The sequence below is a fragment of the Trachemys scripta genome, chromosome 5, assembly GCF_013100865.1.
Source record: "Trachemys scripta elegans isolate TJP31775 chromosome 5, CAS_Tse_1.0, whole genome shotgun sequence".
In the NCBI taxonomy this organism is placed as follows: domain Eukaryota; kingdom Metazoa; phylum Chordata; order Testudines; family Emydidae; genus Trachemys; species Trachemys scripta.
The window spans coordinates 120854234-120873485 of record NC_048302.1 but is presented as its reverse complement, the minus strand read 5'-3'; the positions used below and the strand labels follow the sequence as shown (position 1 = coordinate 120873485).

At 42.4% G+C, this 19252-nt stretch overlaps 1 protein-coding gene across 1 annotated transcript in view; it reads left to right on the top strand.

The window, feature by feature from the left end:
• Positions 1–19252, top strand: part of CFAP99 (cilia and flagella associated protein 99) — a 96098-nt gene that overhangs the window by 36953 nt on the left and 39893 nt on the right. Inside the window, exons 6-11 of the mRNA XM_034772812.1 lie at positions 358–532; positions 4167–4247; positions 8915–8989; positions 10065–10124; positions 14112–14200; positions 16989–17193. Of these exons, the coding sequence (XP_034628703.1) occupies positions 358–532; positions 4167–4247; positions 8915–8989; positions 10065–10124; positions 14112–14200; positions 16989–17193 (685 nt within the window). The remainder of the gene's footprint in view (positions 1–357; positions 533–4166; positions 4248–8914; positions 8990–10064; positions 10125–14111; positions 14201–16988; positions 17194–19252) is intronic.

The window sequence follows — 19252 nt, the reverse complement described above, 5'->3', positions numbered from 1 at the left end:
TTGTTCCTTTCATCTGTACCTACTTAGTTTATAATAACTACCTCTCCGGCTTGCTGTCTGACACTGTTATAAAGTGAACTTGCAATGTGCTTGTTTAGTCAGCATAAATTACTGTTGTTTCTCCTCAGATAAACAGTTTTATTAGAAATAGACTAACTTTTGTTCAAGAAGTGAAGTAACATTTTTGAGTGCCACAGTTTGTGCCACTAATCATTGGTACAAATCAATTGATCAACTGGTATAAACAGAAGAGCCAAAGTATTATCAAATTTGCATCATTGCCAATCTCGGATACTGCATTATTATGAATTTGTATAAGAAAAAATGAAAATAAGATTTAAATTTATTTTTTAAAAGATGGCAGCCAAAAATAGAACAACTGATCAAGCAACTTGCTGACAAATTAGCTAATCGTGTTACCACTGTAAAGACTTCGACAGTCACAAAGCCGAAGGAATTTGATTTGACCACCCCTAAGCCACGAGCCATACCAATACCTGAGCCAATACCGTTACAGGAGAAGCATCAACCTGTGAGTGGTTTTTATTCTTTGGACAATGTTAAGTTGTATGTGTTTTGTACTCAACCATACTATATGGTTAACAGTCTCTTCCTTGAAGTTATTTGAATCTAAAATAATTGAAGAAAAGCTACCAACACTGATGGAATAACAGGAAACACTTTGGTGATCTGAGTTGAAGGCTACATTTGTAGAAAATAATTCATAATGTCTTTAATCGATGTAATTGGTATTTTCTAAGCATATCATAGATACTCTTCTATAGCAAGGGAAGGAGAAGATAGCAAAAAGGTGGCTCCTACAATTGTTTGGAAGATAGAAAAATCCCAATGAAGCAACAGTTTATTCCTTGCCCCTTGAATGTGTAACCTAATAGGTTGCTCCCAGCCCATTTAATGTGTAGATTATTCTGCTTTGGAGATCTACAGGTACATATGGAAATAAACCCTCAAACTGTAACTTTTATAAAAATATATTGGTGTGACCCTGCTCCCCATCAAAGTAAATGGCAAAGCTCCCAGCAATTTCAATGTAGGCATAACCAACCCTAGATTTGCAGATTTGAGGATGGAATTTCATTGCCTGTTATGTGGGTTTGTGGTGTACCTTAATGTTAATGGTTAGCATTTAATATGTATTGCTTACATGTTAATGAGTGTAGAAGTTCTCTTGAAGGCCTAACTCTGTTTGTCTTTCTAACTTAAGCAGTCACATTGGGTAATATTCTAATTTCAGTCACACTGGTGTAATTCTGGAGTGACACAATGGACTTCAGTAGGAGTTTTTGGTTAAAGTAAACAGGATTTGGGCTAAGGTTGCTATGATTCACTGAATAAAGACTCCATGGTTGTTTATATTTAGTTTAATAGGCAACTGAGTTTAGGGCTATACCTCTGGGCATTATCTATAACTTTTTATTAGCACATTAGGTTCTTAATAATACAAATGTTGAATGCTTACAAAAATCATTTTGCATCTTTGGGTAATAGTGCAATTTCATGGTAGCACATTGTAGAATTAATGGGATTTCACATTAAAACAACCCAAATACCAGGTTCTGAAAAATTGCATTTTTTAATCATTTACTCAGTGTAGGAATGAATCATGTTATTGTCATATGTATACTCCCTGAGAGTAACTTTGCATTAACTCACACATATGTATTGAAGTTCATTTGTGGTACAAGGATTATACTGGATTTTATTTAAATTCAGATCAAGTCTGCCAAATTTGTTTAAGTGCTCATGAAAGGGAGAGTCTAACATCATTGTCATAGTATGAGCAGACACAGTGCTAACTTCTGGACATAACTTTGCAAATGAGCTTTGATTCTAACCTATAATCGCATTGTCACCACCACTAGTTCAGATCCTGGAGCCCTCCAAAACAGAGAGTGAAAATCATGTTGAATTGTCTATTAGTTTGCTGATATGGACTAGCGTCCTCTTAAAACCTAGGTTGAGACCATGATATTTCTTTTGAAGTTGCAGCAAATTTGGTTGGTCCCTCACAGCCAGCCCAGATTGCAGGGTGTGGGCTAGGAAAATGGGAATTGGCTTGTATGTGGAATTGGCTAGTATGTGGTGGGTGGCTGTGCATTAAAGGGTGGCCCAGGCAGAAATAGGCCTCTTCTTGCTTCACTCTGTATACTGCTGCCAATAAAATAGTGACCTCATGGCCAAAGGTTTATAATTTCTTGTCTCCCTCCTCATTTACACACCCCAAGCCATTTGCAGACCCGGCTTTCTTCAAAGAAAGACTAGACTAGTGGTTTAGGTTGGGATTTTAAGAGGAATAGAAGGGAGCTAGGTGCTCAACTCCCATTAACATGCAATGGTATTTAGACACCTAAATCCCCTAGGCTTCTTTGAAAATCCCAGCCATGATTTATAGTGTAATCTAATCCATTCCTTTAATATTAATACTATTTGTGATGAAATTATTACACAGCATTATTTTAGGTTTGGCTAGAATTAAAATGTACACATTGAAATGCATTAGGCCCCATTCAGCCCAGATAAAAGTTCTTGTAATTCCATTGGAGTTGTATATGTTAGGACCAGGGCCATATTTAGCCCATTCTTTATATGTTTCCTTGACCGTGTCCCTTTAACAGTGTCTCTGTTTTTTCTTAAAAATAACAACAAAATTAACAAACCCACTTGGCTAACATACAAGGTTTTATTTGGTAATATATTGATAATGTAATACTTAAACTCTATAATCTTGCTAGGTGTCAAAATAGAAACTCTTCATATAATACACATAAAATTACCCGTATCCTTGTCCATCTCACAACAATAATTTTTAAGGAAATACAAGAATGGTCACTGCCAAAGCTGAGAAGTGTTTACTTGCTAGGTATAGTTTGTACTCCCTTCCCCTCTTGTTCCCCCGCTCCTAGTTTATCTTCTCCAGGCACTGTGAAATTGCCTCATTTCCATCCAATATAAAACATTACTTCTTGTGTGTATAGTTTTGAGTGGTTAAATAAAATTCAGTTGATACCTTACAAATCATTTGTCCAGTTGTCTCTTAATATTTAGGGCCACACTGTGCCTTTAAAAAGAAGAACAGGAGTACTTGTGGCACCTTAGAGTCTAACAAATTTATTAGAGCATAAGCTTTCGTGGACTACAGCCCACTGTAGTCCACAAAAGCTTATGCTCTAATAAATTTGTTAGTCTCTAAGGTGCCACAAGTACTCCTGTTCTTCTTTTTGCGGATACAGACTAACACGGCTGTTACTCTGAAACTGTGCCTTTAAGGCACTGGTCTGTGTTGCAGGTAGTACAGAGTTACACAACCACTAGGGGAGCTTTAGGAGAGATTGTGCCTCCAGGAGCACACCTATTGCATAACCCATTAGAAGGCTACATCATGCTGCTCCTCTCTGCCTTCATGCATTTCGTCAGCAATTCTGGCCAGAGCAGAGAGGGGGCACGGCCCAGTCTCTTCCACTTCTCCCACAGATGTCCTCAGAGGCCAACCCCTACCAGACATGCCCTTTCCTTATATTCTTTGCTGGGTTATGTGTCAGACTGGTAGACCTTAACCCTTCCCTGGATGTTTTACTGTCCCACATTCCAAGACCTGAGTGCCTCTCTAAACCTGTGAATGCTGCTGTGAGGACCCTCTCAATCCTCCACCCCCAAGCAATTTGATACCCACAACTGGCAAACCCTATCTAGAAGTATAGTGGAGCAAGACGAATGTAGGAGAGGACAGCTGGCCTGATTCTCCCTCAGGCAACTTCAGGTTGATCTTCCCCTTCCCCTTTGTAAGCATAGAATTTCTTTCTCCTTTGGCTTTCGCCTGGCAAAAATGGGCTTTCTTTAAAAAACAGAGTTAACAGCTCCTTTGGCTGACGGCACCTGGGACAGGGTTGACAAGGCCTGGACAGCCCCAGCCAAATAGCGATGCTTGGTGGATATTTATCCCTTTTATGCATTCAACCCCTAAAACTTTACCATTCATTTTATGGCACTAATAGAAAAGAAATCACTACTTTTTAAATAACTGCTGTAGTTTTTCATTAGGGATAAATACCCCCCCCACACACACACACACACACACTAAGATTTATTGTTTGAAACATTCGGTCTTTCATACCCTGTATTACAGAAATTTCTGCCTTTTAATATAGGTTCCTCAGAGCACCTACAAACCTCCAAAGGAAAAACAGCACCTGCAGGAAATCAAGTATAGAAATCGCCGAAGAGCAGAGGTAAGTGTAGCATGATTTAATTTTTAATCCTCCCTCTCCTGCATCTGTTTGTTCTTTGAGGTAAGTTACAGTTTTCACAGCTTTAGGGCTCTATCCAATGCAAAAATGCTTCTGCAGCTGCAGGCCCACAGATCCTATCTTTGAGCAATGAAGGCTGCTTCCTCTATTCCTTTCTCACACCCTTTGTCTGTCTTGTGTGTTTTATTGTAAGGTCTTCAGGGCAGAGACCATCTTCTACTCACTGTTTGTTGCAACACAAATAATAGCAGTACAGTTACAAGGGGTAGTGCTTGTGGAAGCAGCCATGTGATGTTGTCCTAATGTAGCCAGTCAGGATTGCTCCATTTACATTCTCATTCTTACGTAAGTGCCCAGTGCCATGCTGTTTCCCCCTCCATCTGCACTGACGCTGTGAAGGAGTCTATGGACTGGAGATAGCCCAGGGAAGGCTCTTGCCTCCCCCATGCCTGGCTCCTGCTCCACAGAGGGACTGAGGGGACAGTTTCTCTCCTACTATGTTGAGTAGTTTGAGGGGCATTCCCCACTGCTTCTCCACTTCTCCCCAAGGAGAGGACACGAAGGAACTTGCACCCCACTGCTTCCGTTCTGCCCTACTATAATGAGGTATTAGTGGCCTTTCCTACACCCCATTGCATCTACTGCTTCACCTGACTCCAGGGATAAGAGGTCAGGGTGCATGGCTGGGGTATTCCTCCAAGTCCTGCTTGTTCTCTCTGGCCATGTGGAGGGGAGCACTGGGGAACTTCCCCAGCATTGTGGAACCCTACAGAGATCCAGGAGAGACTGCTCCTTTGCTCACATAGGACACACAGATAGTCAGTGTGTGCTATTAACCATTAAGGGCTTTAAAAATTTAACATAATTTCTGTTTCCTAACTGAGAAATAATTTCATAGCATCATCCAGTTACAGAGAAATCTCAGTAGCTCTTGACTCATCTATAGTATTTGGTGCTGCGCATACCTGAGAGCTCCTCCCCAGAGCAGGCTCTGAAAGTGGGAGATCATCATGACTAGGAAAGCAGCAGAATTCAAGGTGCTGTGTGTTAAGAGGGGAGTGGGAGGGAAGGCCTGGAAAGGGCCCTAACACTTGATCCGCTGTGGTTATTTGAACTGATCCTGATTTTGAAATGAATCCTATTAAATAAGTCAGCTCCTATTAGGTTTAGGGCAGATTTCTGTCTTCTTCTCCTTGGAAGGAAATAATTACATGGCAGCTCCCTCTCCCATCATACCTCCCACAATGCAATCCCCATATAGAGGTGCTTTAGAAGCTTGATAAAAGGTCTGTTTTTTTACATCTTTTTATCTGTTCTCTCCCACCTGCATTCCACCAATGCCTTGTTCTAGTTTTCACTGACTGTACTGGCCTCTCTTCATGTCCGTGTGCATGCTGCATTTGGTTCAGTTCCTGTATGTAGTATATGCTGAACTGCCTACATATTTTGTTAGGGTCAAGCTTTCCTTTTGCCCTTTTGTTGCCCCATATCGTTATAGGCATCTGATGTTTTTTTAAGTTCTTCACTTTCCAGCAATATTACTTTATTTTGTATCCTTTCATTTTGTCTGCGTTGTGCAGAATGTACATGCTTAGCACACATTATATGGAAAGACTGAAAGGGGAAAGAAACAAAGCACATTCTCTGGATTGTCAAGAGTCTGCGATAACTGTAGAATCACTTAACTAGCAGCCACAGTCTCCAGTGGAGCAGATGCATGAATGCAAGCAACACAAAGGAAAGCCACAGCAGAAAGTGAAGCTGCTGTAGCAGCAATTTTTGTCACTCTGCAATGGCATAAAAGGCATCCAAAGCATTCACAAAGGTCAGTTCCTTAGACTGTTCACTAAATGAAGCTGAAATTGTGGCTCCTGAAAAGAAAGATGCATATGGAAATGTCACTTATTCCGTCATAGAATTGCACACGTGACCGATGTATCAGAGCAATTCTAGAAAAGAGTGGAAACACCAGGAGCCTATCGCTGTGCATTTTATGCCAGGGCTAATGCTACATGTACAACTACTGTCCAGCTTAGCATCAGCACTCGGAGAGCCAGCAGAAAAGCCAGCATGCACCTCTCGCTTCTGGGGCTGCAGTTTATAATCAAAGGAAGTGTTATTGCTCAAGGACTAGCAAACTGAAAAATCAAGCACTGGCTGGATCATTATATGTGCTGTCCCCTTTAAACGGGTTCAGCTGGAGCTACTCATACCTTTGTGCCTCTTGGAGCAGCCCCTGGTGCCCAGGCTTCTCTTCAATTACCCGACTCCACCAATGCAGGAAAAGGAATAAGTTATCTTGCTTACTATGTGGAAACAACCACTGGTAAATGTGTGTTATATACAGTGATGGGGCTTTCAACTAAGCTTCCAATCCTTCAATGAGCTTCGAAGTCTTTGGGGCTCCATGCAGGGGTCCACCCAGGAGAGATTATTGCAGAATCAGGGCCCTAACACAAGTCTTTCCTCAAGGATGAAAATTCATGTTGGCTTCATTCATTGAAAGCCAATTAATGCACTTGCCCATGCACACAGAAACAGAGCTAAATTTTTTAATGTTTGGCTACATCTCCTTAGGGATTGTGAGGGAAACATATCCAGGGCTAGGTCATAGTGCAGTAAAGTAGGTGGTTTTTTTTGTTTGTTTGTTTGTTTGTTTGTTTTTTTACAGTAGGTGCATTCTTTCCAAATAGGTTTCTAAAAATGCCACCCATTTGTCTCAATGGGCAGGAGCCTTGACTGGACCAGAGTCAGGGGCGTGCACAGGGATTTAAATGTGACTACTTTTGGAGGGGCACTTTAAACATTGCCCCCACCCCCACACACCCAGTGCCCCTGGGCCCTGCTGCCTCCCCAACCTGCCAGGCCCTCGTTGCATCCCTGGGCTCCCCACCCATCCCCCCAGTGTTCCCAGCCCCACTCCCACTGCCTGGCCCACTCCCATTGTACTGATCTCCCTTCTATGCACCCCAGGCGGGCTCCAAACACTTACTGGATGCTGCAGCCAGGGCCGGCTCTGGCTTTTTTGCCGCCCCAGAGCGCCGGGGGGAGGGCGGCCCTGCTCTTCCCAGCCGGTCGGAGCGCCGTGGGGAGGACGGCGAGCCCGGCCGCGGCCCCGCTCTCCCCGACCGGCCGGAGCACCGGGAGGAGGGTGGAGAGCCCGGCCGGGGCTCCGCTCTCCCCGGGTGAGTGCTGCCCCACTCCAGGTGCCGCCCCAAGCACATGCTTGGAGGGCTGATGCCTGGAGCCGGCCCTGGCTGCAGCCAGGAAGGGACGGGGCTCAGCAGGAGTGCTAGCTGCAGCGCCTTTCCCAGGCACATCCCTTCAGCCACGCTCAGCCCGACTCCCACTCTGGCAGAAAGGTGGAGGATGGGCTTGAGAGAGGGAATCCCAGGGTGGGGGGCCAGGGGACAGTGGTGGAGATGATTATTGGGCGGCCCGTGCCCCTGCTTGCCCCCCTTTGTGCATGCCCCTGACTACAGTAAAGTAGACCGCCACAAACGGAGGGGGAGCACATGCCAGGAAATGCAGGAGTGGGGGGGTGCAAGGGTGGGCCCCCCTGGGCCGCCTCTCCTCCAGGAGCTCTCCATTTCCCATTGGCCAATCAAAGGGAGATGGGAGCTGATTGGAGCCTAACTCCTTCCACCCCACACATTTTTTTTAAACCTTGGCCTGAGTGTTTCGGAGCCCTTTCTCCCTTTGACTGCCCCACCCTCCCTCCGTGAAGTTGTAGTACAGGAACTGTGCTTTTAGGATGTGGTGGGTCTGACCAGTTCCCTGTTTTGGGGTCAAGAAGGAATTGTTCCCATTCAGCCAGATTAGCAGGGGGTTGGTGGGTTTTTTGATTTTTTTTTTCCTTCCTAACAGCAGCATGGAGGCACAGATAAACCAAATAGGAGTAGAGCATAGAAGTTCAGTAGGAATGTTTAGTTCTTTGCCACTTGCAGCTCAAAAGGGTTGGCTCCCAGAAGCAAAGGAGACCTGAGATTTTACTGTTGGGCCTTATTTCTATTGGAAATGAGGAGACCTGAAGTCTTCACAGACCAAGATCCCCCATTCTTGTACCCTCTGTTCCCCACATGGGTGGCATGTGTGTGAGAGGATTCAGAGGAGTGCGGTCACTGAATGCTACAGGTAAGATAAAAGGAGTCTACCCCGAATTAGGGATTATATGGCTGGAGCTCTGTGGCCCCCACAGTAAACTCACTTAAATGCCTGGTATTGGAGTGACTGCGACAATGAGACAGACAGCTCCGCTCCCCCATGTTACATTTATAAAAGTTGCTGCTTAAATCCATCCTTGTGTCTGTCTTCACCCACCTGCGTGTCCTGATTAAGCCTCTGCCTTCAGAGTTTTTTTCTTTTCTGTAGTCACTGTCTAACCCACAAAATTTATTGGTCTATGATCCCTTTTGAGAATTTGTTGTGGCCTGTTGCAAATTATGTTTGACCATATAAGAATAGTTCTTGTACACCATTAGCTTTGTACTCTAATCATTTGTATTTTCACTTGGTATTTAAATATTTAGAGTTCTGTGTTTTAATAGTTGCCTCTGGTTGCTACATCAAAAAAAGGTGTTTTTTTTTTATTTATTTTTCAATGGAGAATTTAAAATGTACCATATTTATAAAAATTGTTTTGATTTTAGGAACTGCTGCTGGAAGCAAATGTTAGCCAGTTCAGGTGTGCAACGATAAAGCCTGCGAACAAAGCCCCGAGAGGTGTAAGTTAAACAAAATTGGTAAATAAAAAAACTAGTATCATGTGTTTTTATACACATTAATCACTTTTTTTATGCAAGTACTCAAAGGATATCTCTGTATTTGGAGTTAGGAAGTATGATGCTATAAGTCCATCAAGGGGTTCTGGTGACATTCTAAACTACAAGAACCGAAGCCTGTCTATCTTGACACCAGATTCCCCAGGTAGAATTAAAGCCCTGCAATTTGATATGTGGATGTTTTTATTTTATATAATGCACAGATCCTGGTCTATGCTTCATTCACTGTACAGGTTCTCCACTGGCTCCCTTTTCCTCACCCCAATACTCCTGCTGCTGCTGACCCTCCCCTCTTACCTGCCTACTTTTAACACTGCTCCAGCAACTTCCCTTGCCACTCTAGCAGTTCTCCTCTCATCCAACAGAGCAGTTTTCCATTAAATTGAAAGGGTACACAGCAGTTGAGTGAAAGCAGCTCTCAGTTTGATTAGGTGACTCCTGATTCACAGCTGTAGGATCATGCCCATTCACGTAATATGATCACTGCAGTATCATATCTGTGTGCCCATCACCATGTTATCCATGCACCTTCATTTGAGCATCTGTAGCTAGCAGCATAGAATGAAGTTCCCCGTCGTTGTCAGAATCCAACATACAGTTAATAATCTCATAAAGAAGGATATCAAAGGACATTTCATCTTCACAAAACTCACATCTTAAGAACTGACTATATCAGTGGCCTTTGATAGTATTCTATATTCAATATTTCTGTAGCAAACATTAATGTTACTGTATTATTTTGGTATGTTAGCCATTTAAATACATTTCATAGTAAGCAACAATAATTTTTCTCTGGACCTGTTCTGCAATTATTTGTTATGTAGAACTCTCAATGAGTTTGGAGTGCACAACAGGCTTTAAGGATGCTTTGATTGCAGTATCTAGTCCTCAGTGACATGTCTGCTCCTCCAAAGGGAATAATATTCAAGATACAATTTTGATATCTTTAATAAGATGATTTTTCCTGAGTATTTGAAAACTATTTCTGAAATGAAAATATTTTTTGGATGACTTGCAGTATATATCAGGCATTATGAAGAATAAAACGAAGTTCCAGGCTCAAAAGATCCAGGGCCAGGTGAGTAACATTTAGAATGTATAGATGTTACAGGGGTTTGAAAAGTGTAGACTGAAAGTCATGACCAGATTTGGAACTGCTGCAAATTGATACAACTCCTCTGTAATCAAGGGTATTCCACCAAGGCCTATGGCCATGGGAATGGGATAGTTCAGGGGATTAGCAGAGGCCAGGAAATAGAGCCTCTCACCTCTAGGTCACTGGTTCAAATCCAGGACCTAAAGAATGAGCAACCACCATGGTAATGACTATTTGGTGTAAGATGTGAAAAGAGTTTGGTCTGTTATGTAGTTTCCATTAAACAGATACCTGAATCATAAAACCCACAACACTGATTGCCTCTTTGCTGAGACTTCAGTAGTGCAAGTAGCAGGATGTGCTAGTTGCCTTGAGTATGTGTCTAGGGTCTCAGGTGAGCTCAGGCTTGGAGTGGCTAACCCCTTGTGCTGCTGTGGCTACGCTCTATTTTAGCTTGCTAGCTCAATGAGAATCACAACCCAAACTTGAAGTGTAGACACACCCAAGACAGCATTGGGCAGCCTGCATTGCCTCTGCCTGAGCTGTGATTGTACTGTGGATAACAAAAGACTTCAGTCCCCAGGACTTTCAATCTGGCATTTTCATAATCATCAAGATCATACCAAAACAGAGTCAAAATAACAGAGAATGTCTCAGGATCAGATTCACTGTTAGTGTAAATGGGAAATTTGTCCCACAGTCTAAAGAAATAGATGCTTGCTCACCTTTATTGAACAATTCTTGATACTGATGTTTTAGCAGTACATAGGGCCAAATTCTGATCCCAGTTGCACCAGTACAAATTTTAAATAACTCCACTGATTTCAGAAGCTGGCCAGTAGAGTGGTGTTACACATACAACATAGGTTCATGCACCTATGATTCCCTCAAACCACCTGCATGTGCAAATCTGCTAACTATTCACAAATGGATAGTCATTTTATTTGTGAGGTCATTTAGATTTCAATTTCCCCCTTTGAAAATCTGGCCTCTGGAAAATATTTGTAAACCAGATCAGATACTGATGACTTACAGTGTTCAGCAATAACAGTAATACCACCACTATACTTACTGGCATTACATTAATAAGTCTATTTAAAAGTGCTGTCCCATATGATATGTCCAATTTGTTTTTAAAGTACTGCATAGCATTAAGACCCCTACTCCTTCCTCTCTTTGAAGAGCAAAGATACTTAAGAAAACCTTTACAAGATTAACACACTCACAGGACCAACAGTAATTTGGACTCTGTTAAAGTCTGTGTCTTTTACACTTCCCTCTCAGACAATCTAAAATATTGAAACTTATCAGCTAGAGTGTTGGCCAGTGGGAATTAAACCCATTGGTTAAGCTGCATAAAAGAAAAATATGGATCCAGTGTCTTATTAAATTGATCAGGGACATTTTTAATAGTTGCTCATATCTTTTCCAGTGGCGTAGTCATATTTATCTCATCCAAACACATTTGCCTTGAAGGTTGGTTAGGTGGCTTTCAGGGAGCTGCTATAAAACTTTCATAGCTGAGATAAGCATATTGTTTGAGTCTTAAAATAAATTCTACTTACCACACCCACTCCCATTCATCCTTCATCTCCCAATAGACAATTGAGAAGATTTAGGAGGAACGGGTGTACAATATGTTAGAAATCAGGTCACAAACTCCATCTCAAAATAATCAAATTGTATAATATTTAAATAGATTAGGGTCAGTATGCAATTTACCATAGTTCATTTACCTTTTTGTGAGAACATCCATTGTACAATAAACACATTTTCTAGTCTCAGTCAGGCACATTGAAACTCCTGTGCAGACAAAAATGATTAACCACTGCTGTTACAAAATCTTTATTCTTTCTTTCCACTGCAAGCAGTGAGACAGTACAAATGGCTCATTACTCAGGCTCAGTCTGTCTAGTGCTCATAGGAGGTCCAGTTCTCTACATATTTATTGGTTTGGGGTGGAAAATAGTGTGTTCATTAGGTGAAAATATTGAATATGATTTTTTCCACAAGAATTACGCAAGTTTGCAGTCCCTTCTTCCTACTTGATAAGGGGGAAGGGATGACATGACGGAAAAGGGGTAATGTGAAGTTCAGGTATTCACTGGTAATATATGCAATAGAAAAATCTATTTGGATACTTTTTTTGTACTTACCTGCACAAATCTTGGAATCTTTGTGTATCCTGGCTGTTTAGAGCGTATTTTATTCAATCATAATTTTATTTATTAAACTGGAGATGGAACATTTCTAGGGAAAATATTGTCCCCATACTCAGTTTCAGTCCAGGATATTGGCCACTTTTCAATCTAATCTACAGGAACTGAATATACTACATAAAGGGGGAATAAACAAGCAGTCTCCAAAAGCATAATAACTTCCACATATTTTAGTGAATGTTTCCAATTTAAAACCAATACAATATAAAAAATATAGGCTGGGGGGAGGTCTCTGAATTCTGCACTCTTGAGTACATTTCCCAGCCCTGAAGAAGAGCTCTGTGTAAGCTCGAAAGCTTGTCTCTCTCACCAACCGAAGTTGGCCCAATAAAAGGTTTTATCTTTTATTGTAGAGATGGCAAGAGCAGTATAAGGAAAGGAAGGACTCTCATTGCTGTCTCCTCCCCCAAACTTTGGCACCCACCTTTTTTGTACTGAGAAATAGATGGGTAACTACATTTCACAGCTGGGCTTTTAAAATGTGTCCCATGCTGTAGAAAAACCACACTGTTCACCTCCATTTATTGAATTTCCTGATTACAACATTTGACTGTTGTGCTCAACCTACATAATCAACCTCAAATATGAAACAACCATGTACTTCAGTTTTGCTTATGTATTTCAATTGATTGTGCAGAAGGTTAGTATAGGACATCTTGAGTGATTCTGCACATGTATTGCTCTGCCAGTCCCTAAACAGTTAGCTTGTAGTTAAAGTACATTTTAATATGATTTGCTTCCATATCCACATAGTGAATTGACTTAATTTAACTGGTTGGTGTCATCACTGATTTTTGTTTTCTGTATGGGGTGGGCTCAATTCTGATCTCACACCAGTTTTACACTGACACTATTGCATTGACTTCAAAGGCGTTGCCCCTCTCGTATGCTGGTCAGATCAGAATTGGACCCATTGTGTGCCGCTGTAAAGCTGGATCTGGCCCTCTAAGGATTCCCCTTGTGTAAGGGGAAACCTTGGCTGGCAAAGAAGCTGCGTAGTGGCTCTACTCCACTGCCTCTCTCAGACCTTACAGATTATCTGTCAGTTGCTCTTAAGGCAATACTCACTCTGAAGAGAGATGCTGAAGCAGCCCTGGATCTAGTAGTCCCAGTTATACCGGTAACTCTCTCTGTGACTTTGAAGGTCAATGAAGTCTGTATTTCAGTTTCTCCATCTATAAAATGGATATAGTGATATTGCCTCCTAGAAATATGTTACGGTTAATAAATTAATGTTTGAAAAACACTTGAGATCCTCAGATGAAAAGCACTACACGTTATTGGAATATGTGTGATCTTCCTTCCTTTCAACTCTCCCAGAGGTGGACACACAAGATGTTTTCTGTTGGAAGCAGTTGGCAATCGTATCTTTGTCCAAATCAACTGGAATCTTTTTTTTTTTTTTCTATTGGAATGTTTCCATGTACAGGAGTATATAAGAGTTTAAAAAAATTAAAGGAAGTGAATACATTACATATGATTTGACATGGCCCAAGAGTGATTACAAATTTATAATCCACTTCAGGGACCTGGCTGATTGCTTAAACAGCTTGAGTGGTTTATGAAGAGCATGCAAATCCATTGTGAATGTCAGATTAATACTTTGAACAAAATTTATACTTCATCTTGAAGGTGATCTAAAGTGATTGAATTGCCATGGATTGATTTATTTAACCCTTTGAATTATTTCTGTAGTCCATTTTATGATTCACATTGCTAAATATAGTATATGCATTCCTTTTCCTGATAGATTGACAATGTACCTATTAAATTAAATGCGGCAGCGATCTTAAGAGAAGGTGCCCTCTACCAGCGAAAAATGGAACAAGAACTCAACAGGTACTTTCTGTACATAATATTTCCCAGCTCCTTTTTATACATCCTTTGATATAGAGAGCACATTAAGGGAGACTAAGTAACCTGCAGTTAAACTAATATAATGAATCTGTTAAAGGCATATTAAAATTTGCGTGATTAATAATGAGCAGATTGGACTGAAATTAAAGACTACATTAGAATGACAATGAAGACTTTTGTTTTATTGTAGGTAGAGTACAATGTTATTTCTAATTGAGCATTCTAGCTAATGCCCACTTGTAAAGTGCCATGAATAATCATGTTTTATATACAAATAAGTACATCATACTGGATAAGTAATTACACACATGCACATCTATGCGTGTACATAGTTCTACATACAAACAGATATGTTCATACCCATTCAAGTACTTTCAGTGTATTTGTTAAGGAAAACAAATAAGTCAAATAATTCTTGGTGTAACTCTGTTACCTTCAGTGGAGTTACATCTGAGCTGAATGTGGGCTATTGTACTCAGAGTTTTATACTCAAACTTGTTACTATTTATATAATAATACTCACCTGCTTCCATGACAATACAGGGCACAGTAGTCATTAGTCTGGGTTTTTAGTTCGCCTGTTAATCATTGGGGGTGAGGGAGGAGAAAGTGAATGGACAGTGCAGGTCGTGTTCTTTCACTAGAAATAAATAACATTATAACTAGTAATTTCAACAGAGACAAAATCTAGAATATTGTCAGCTTGGATTAATATTATAAATGATCCACCTGAGTTAGCAGGCTTAGTGCAAAACATTATTAACCTCTTTAGAAGAATCCAGCCTTCCACAAAAGCTTTGAGAAGTGAACATAATGAAGCTAAGGATTAAATTCAGACCTGTCAAATGTGACTAAAATGAGTGACCCCTTCAAAATGAGGGATGTCACTCATTTGAGTTGCAAGAGCCCACATCCTCAAAGGTATTTAGGTATCTAATTCCCATCATTTCAGTTGGAAGTAGGCAACTAAATACCTTTAAAAATCTTGGCTAAGGTTACCTATGTTCCACATAAATTTGGCATTCCATCACTATTATTGTTGAGAATAATTTACATCAAAATAGAGAATTAAACTTCTATGCTATGCTAAAGCATGAATTGCATAGCATTGAGATGCCTGCATGGATCTTTTTTGTGTCCCTCTGTCATGCTGTGTGGAGTGGTTCACGACCCAGAGTGCCAGCTCTGGGCACACTGTCAAAAAGGTAGAGCAGAGATCTCAAACAGGTGGCATGTTCTATAATTAGATTTCACCAACCCAGTAAAAAGGATGAACTCATTAAGCACTATAACAGTATTACCATGTAGTCATAGACAGTCCCTTTGGGCATTCCAGCCTATCTTGCCACCCAGGCAAGCTGGACTTAGTGATAGTTGGTTGCTATATGCCAAAGATCACAAAATATTCAGGTTGCTCCCTGTCCCAAGAAACCAGTCACTTACCCCAAGTCAATTTGTACCTAAGATCTCACACCAAAGACAACACTTGTAGCGCATCCTCTAGTAAGTTAACTAAGGCCTTATTAACTAAGAAAAGAAATGAGAGAGTTATTTACAGGTTAAAGCAGGCAAACACATATACACAAATAAATTATACTCTATGGTTCCAAAAGGTGACAGAGTTGTAGTAATCTGTCAGTACCGTATGTCTTTTAGAGCTAACCCAGGTTGACCCTGAGGATCTCTGCTTCTGTTTCAGAGCTCCAGCCCTGTGAGAGTCCAAAGAGCAAAAAGAAAAATATTCATGTCAGCTATCTTTATTTCCTTCTTCCAGAATTCAAGCTGATGGGACAAGCTTATTTGCATGTAGCACCTTCCTGGGTGTGAGAGGGACATTAACCAAGTGTTTGTATCACGAGGTTTCCCAATGGCCCATTTAGTTTTGATAGTCCTTCTTGATGGGTGGGAGACCATTTCTTCTGACTCGGTTCACAGGTTCAGAGCAAGCATGTTTACAGTTATAAAGCAAAAGTTACCTATCACCTTATAGCATGGGATACGGACATTACAAGTGAAATTAATTCATGCAGCAACGTACAAATATTCCATAGAAATTAAACACATTCTTGTAAGTCTAATACCTATCTTGAAAAATACTAACACACATGTGAGCTGGTCTGGTTTCCAGCTATGAATTTGTCCGTGATCAGCTGACGCCTAGAGCCTTGGCAAGAGCTGGCAGCCTGGAGTGAGCACAGGAGACACTGGGCAGAAGCAGTTCTCCCCTTGGTGCTGTCCTTGCCCCCAGCCCAGTGCCAACCGGTGCATTGGCACAGCCCCAGGGGCAAGCCCAGCCTGCCCTGCAGGGCACTTCCCCAGGCCTGCCAGGGCTCCCACAGCTCACCCCCAGGGCAGACCCTCCCCAGCCACAAGTTGCAACAACACCCCCCGCAACTTCCATCCCTCCCCGGGCTGGGAGCTGGCCCAACCTGCCCTGCCTCCTCTGCCAAGCCAGGACACCACACAGGCCAACGAAGCTACCCACAGGTGGGGAGTGGATCCCGGCTGGTGGGTACTTGCCTTTTACCGGGCCCGGATGCTGGCACCATCTTAACCGTGCCTATCCCCCCTCCCAACCACGACACCCTGGGTGGTCACCCATGTTGTTCACCCGTAAGGTCAGCCCTGTCAACCATGTTTGAAGGGTAACTCAAACAGGTAAATGGGTTTTTTTTTTAAAGAAATGTTTCAGCTGAAAAGCAGAATTTGCTCATAGCCAAAATGTTCAAATACAGGAACCTAGAGTTAAGGGTTTTCTTCTCCTTCCCAGACTTGAAAGTTTGCTACGAGGTGCTCATGACCCATCTGAATTCCTGGAATGGCAAAAACAGATGCGTGAAAAAGATTTGGAACAACAACTGGCTGAGATAGAGTGTCGGAGGCTACAAGGGAAACTGAGTCACGAGGAGGCAGTTCTAGCACGTCACAATGTAATTCAGGAAAACAAGAAGAAAGCTGAACTAAAGAGAGAAGAGGTAAAGCATTACAGAATTGCTCAGACTTGATTTGAGCTTTATATCAATAACCAGCTTGTTATAACAATGTACAGAAGTTCACTCAAAGTAGGTCTCTGTATTTAACTGGTGTCTGCAACTAGTACAAAAATCTCGTGCTTTAGTTTACATCCACAGAAGTTCTAGTATGTTGTGAAAGAAAAAGTTTACTAGTATTGGATTTGATAGTGAATATGTGTTTATTAAAGTGAGTAAAAACAGAAAGAAGAAATATTTACCTCTGAATCCCTTGTCGTTGTGGATTTCCCATTCTTTGTAACTAAGAAGTGCAGACATCAAGAGATTAAAGACAGTTGTTTTCAGTGGACTCATTAGTAGAAGAATAACTATGTTACGGTGTTTGAATGGGATCAAGGCAACAAAAAGTCTGTCAGATGTCTGAGCTCACCTGACATGCTCTATGCCAGCGGTTCTAACTTTAGCAACCCGAGACCCCATTTTGATTTAAGTTTTTTCGCGGACCCACTAGCCAGCTTCTAATTTTCCCCGGAGGTACTCAACCCCCGTTAAGCCTCAGGACTCACCCCCACTCCACCCCTTCCCCCAAGGCCCCACCCTGCCTCACCTCTTCCCGCCTCCGCTCCACGCCTGCCCCTCCTCTCGCCTGCCTCTTTCCGTCCCCTCTGCCAAGCGTGCCCCATCCCCACTTCTCCCCCTCCCTCCCAGCACCTCCTGCATGCCGCTGAACAGCTGTTCTGTGGTGTGCAGGAGACCCTGGGAAGGAGGGGGAGGAGTTGATCAGCGGGGCCAGTGGTCCCGGAGATGACTCACGGACCTCCTGGAGCCGGACATGACTCGCAGACCCCCTGGAGTACCCTCGCAGACCCCCAGTTTGAGAACCGCTGCTCTATAATATTTGGGATATACAGAACCTCAATGGTGGGGAAGCCCAGAGAGAATACTTTATAGATGTGCATACATATTTTATGCTGAACAATTGTTTCATGAAATACACTTCCAAGTGCACAATCTTTGGGCTAATTCATCTCCTCTCACAAGCCAATACAGATGATAACTGTCAACATGCTTTCTATGTATTATAGAAAGGTAATGCAGGCTCATTACGGGACCATAGTTCAAGGTAGCCTTATATCAGGGTTGCCTGAGAATAAAACATGTCTACATGGGACACTCAAGAAAGTTAAGGAGAATCAACTAATGGTGTGAATTCAATGTGTATAAGTTAAAGCAGGTATGCATGCTTTCATTCAGGAGTAAATTGGCCTCCTCTTTGGAAGAGGATTAAATTACAGCAAATTCAGGCCAGTTTATTTCTGAATGAGAGCATCCATACACGTTTTAACAAATGTGCATTGACTCCACATCTTTAGTTGAGTCACCTTAACTTTCCTGAGTGTCCCTGTGTAGACAAGCCCTCAGTAAGTCATGTCCAGTGCAGAAGGTAACTCCTTATGTCAGGAGTGGCCAACCTGAGCCTGAGAAGGAGCCAGAATTTACCAATGTACATTGCCAAAGAGCCACAGTAATACATCAGCAGCCCCCCATCAGCTCCCCACCCACTCCCCCCGCTCCCGATCAGCTGTTTCATGGGGTGCAGGAGGCTCTGAGGGGAAGGGGGAAGAGTGAGGGCATGGCAGGCTCCGGGGAGGGGACGGGAAGGGGTGGAGTGGGAGCAGGGCCTCTGGCAGAGCCAGGGGTTGAGCAGTGAGCACCCCCCGGCACACTGGAAAGTTGGCACTTGTAGCTCCAGCCCCGGAGTCGGTGCCTATACAAGGAGCTGCATATTAACTTCTGAAGAGCCGCATGTGGCTCTGGAGCCACAGGTTGTCCACCCCTGCCTTCTGTGCTCCAAAAAACAGTTGGGAATAAAGTCTATGGAGATGGTGCAAATGAACTTCCCCTCCCTATAGCTATCTGTGTGGCCTTCTGAACATCCTGTCATGTTTCTTTTCCTGTAAAGGGGGCATAGAGGTTACTGCAGCTATAGAGTTACAATAGGGTTACCATATTTTGTGCCTCCCAAAGGAGGACACTCCACGGGGCCCCGCCCCCGCCCCCC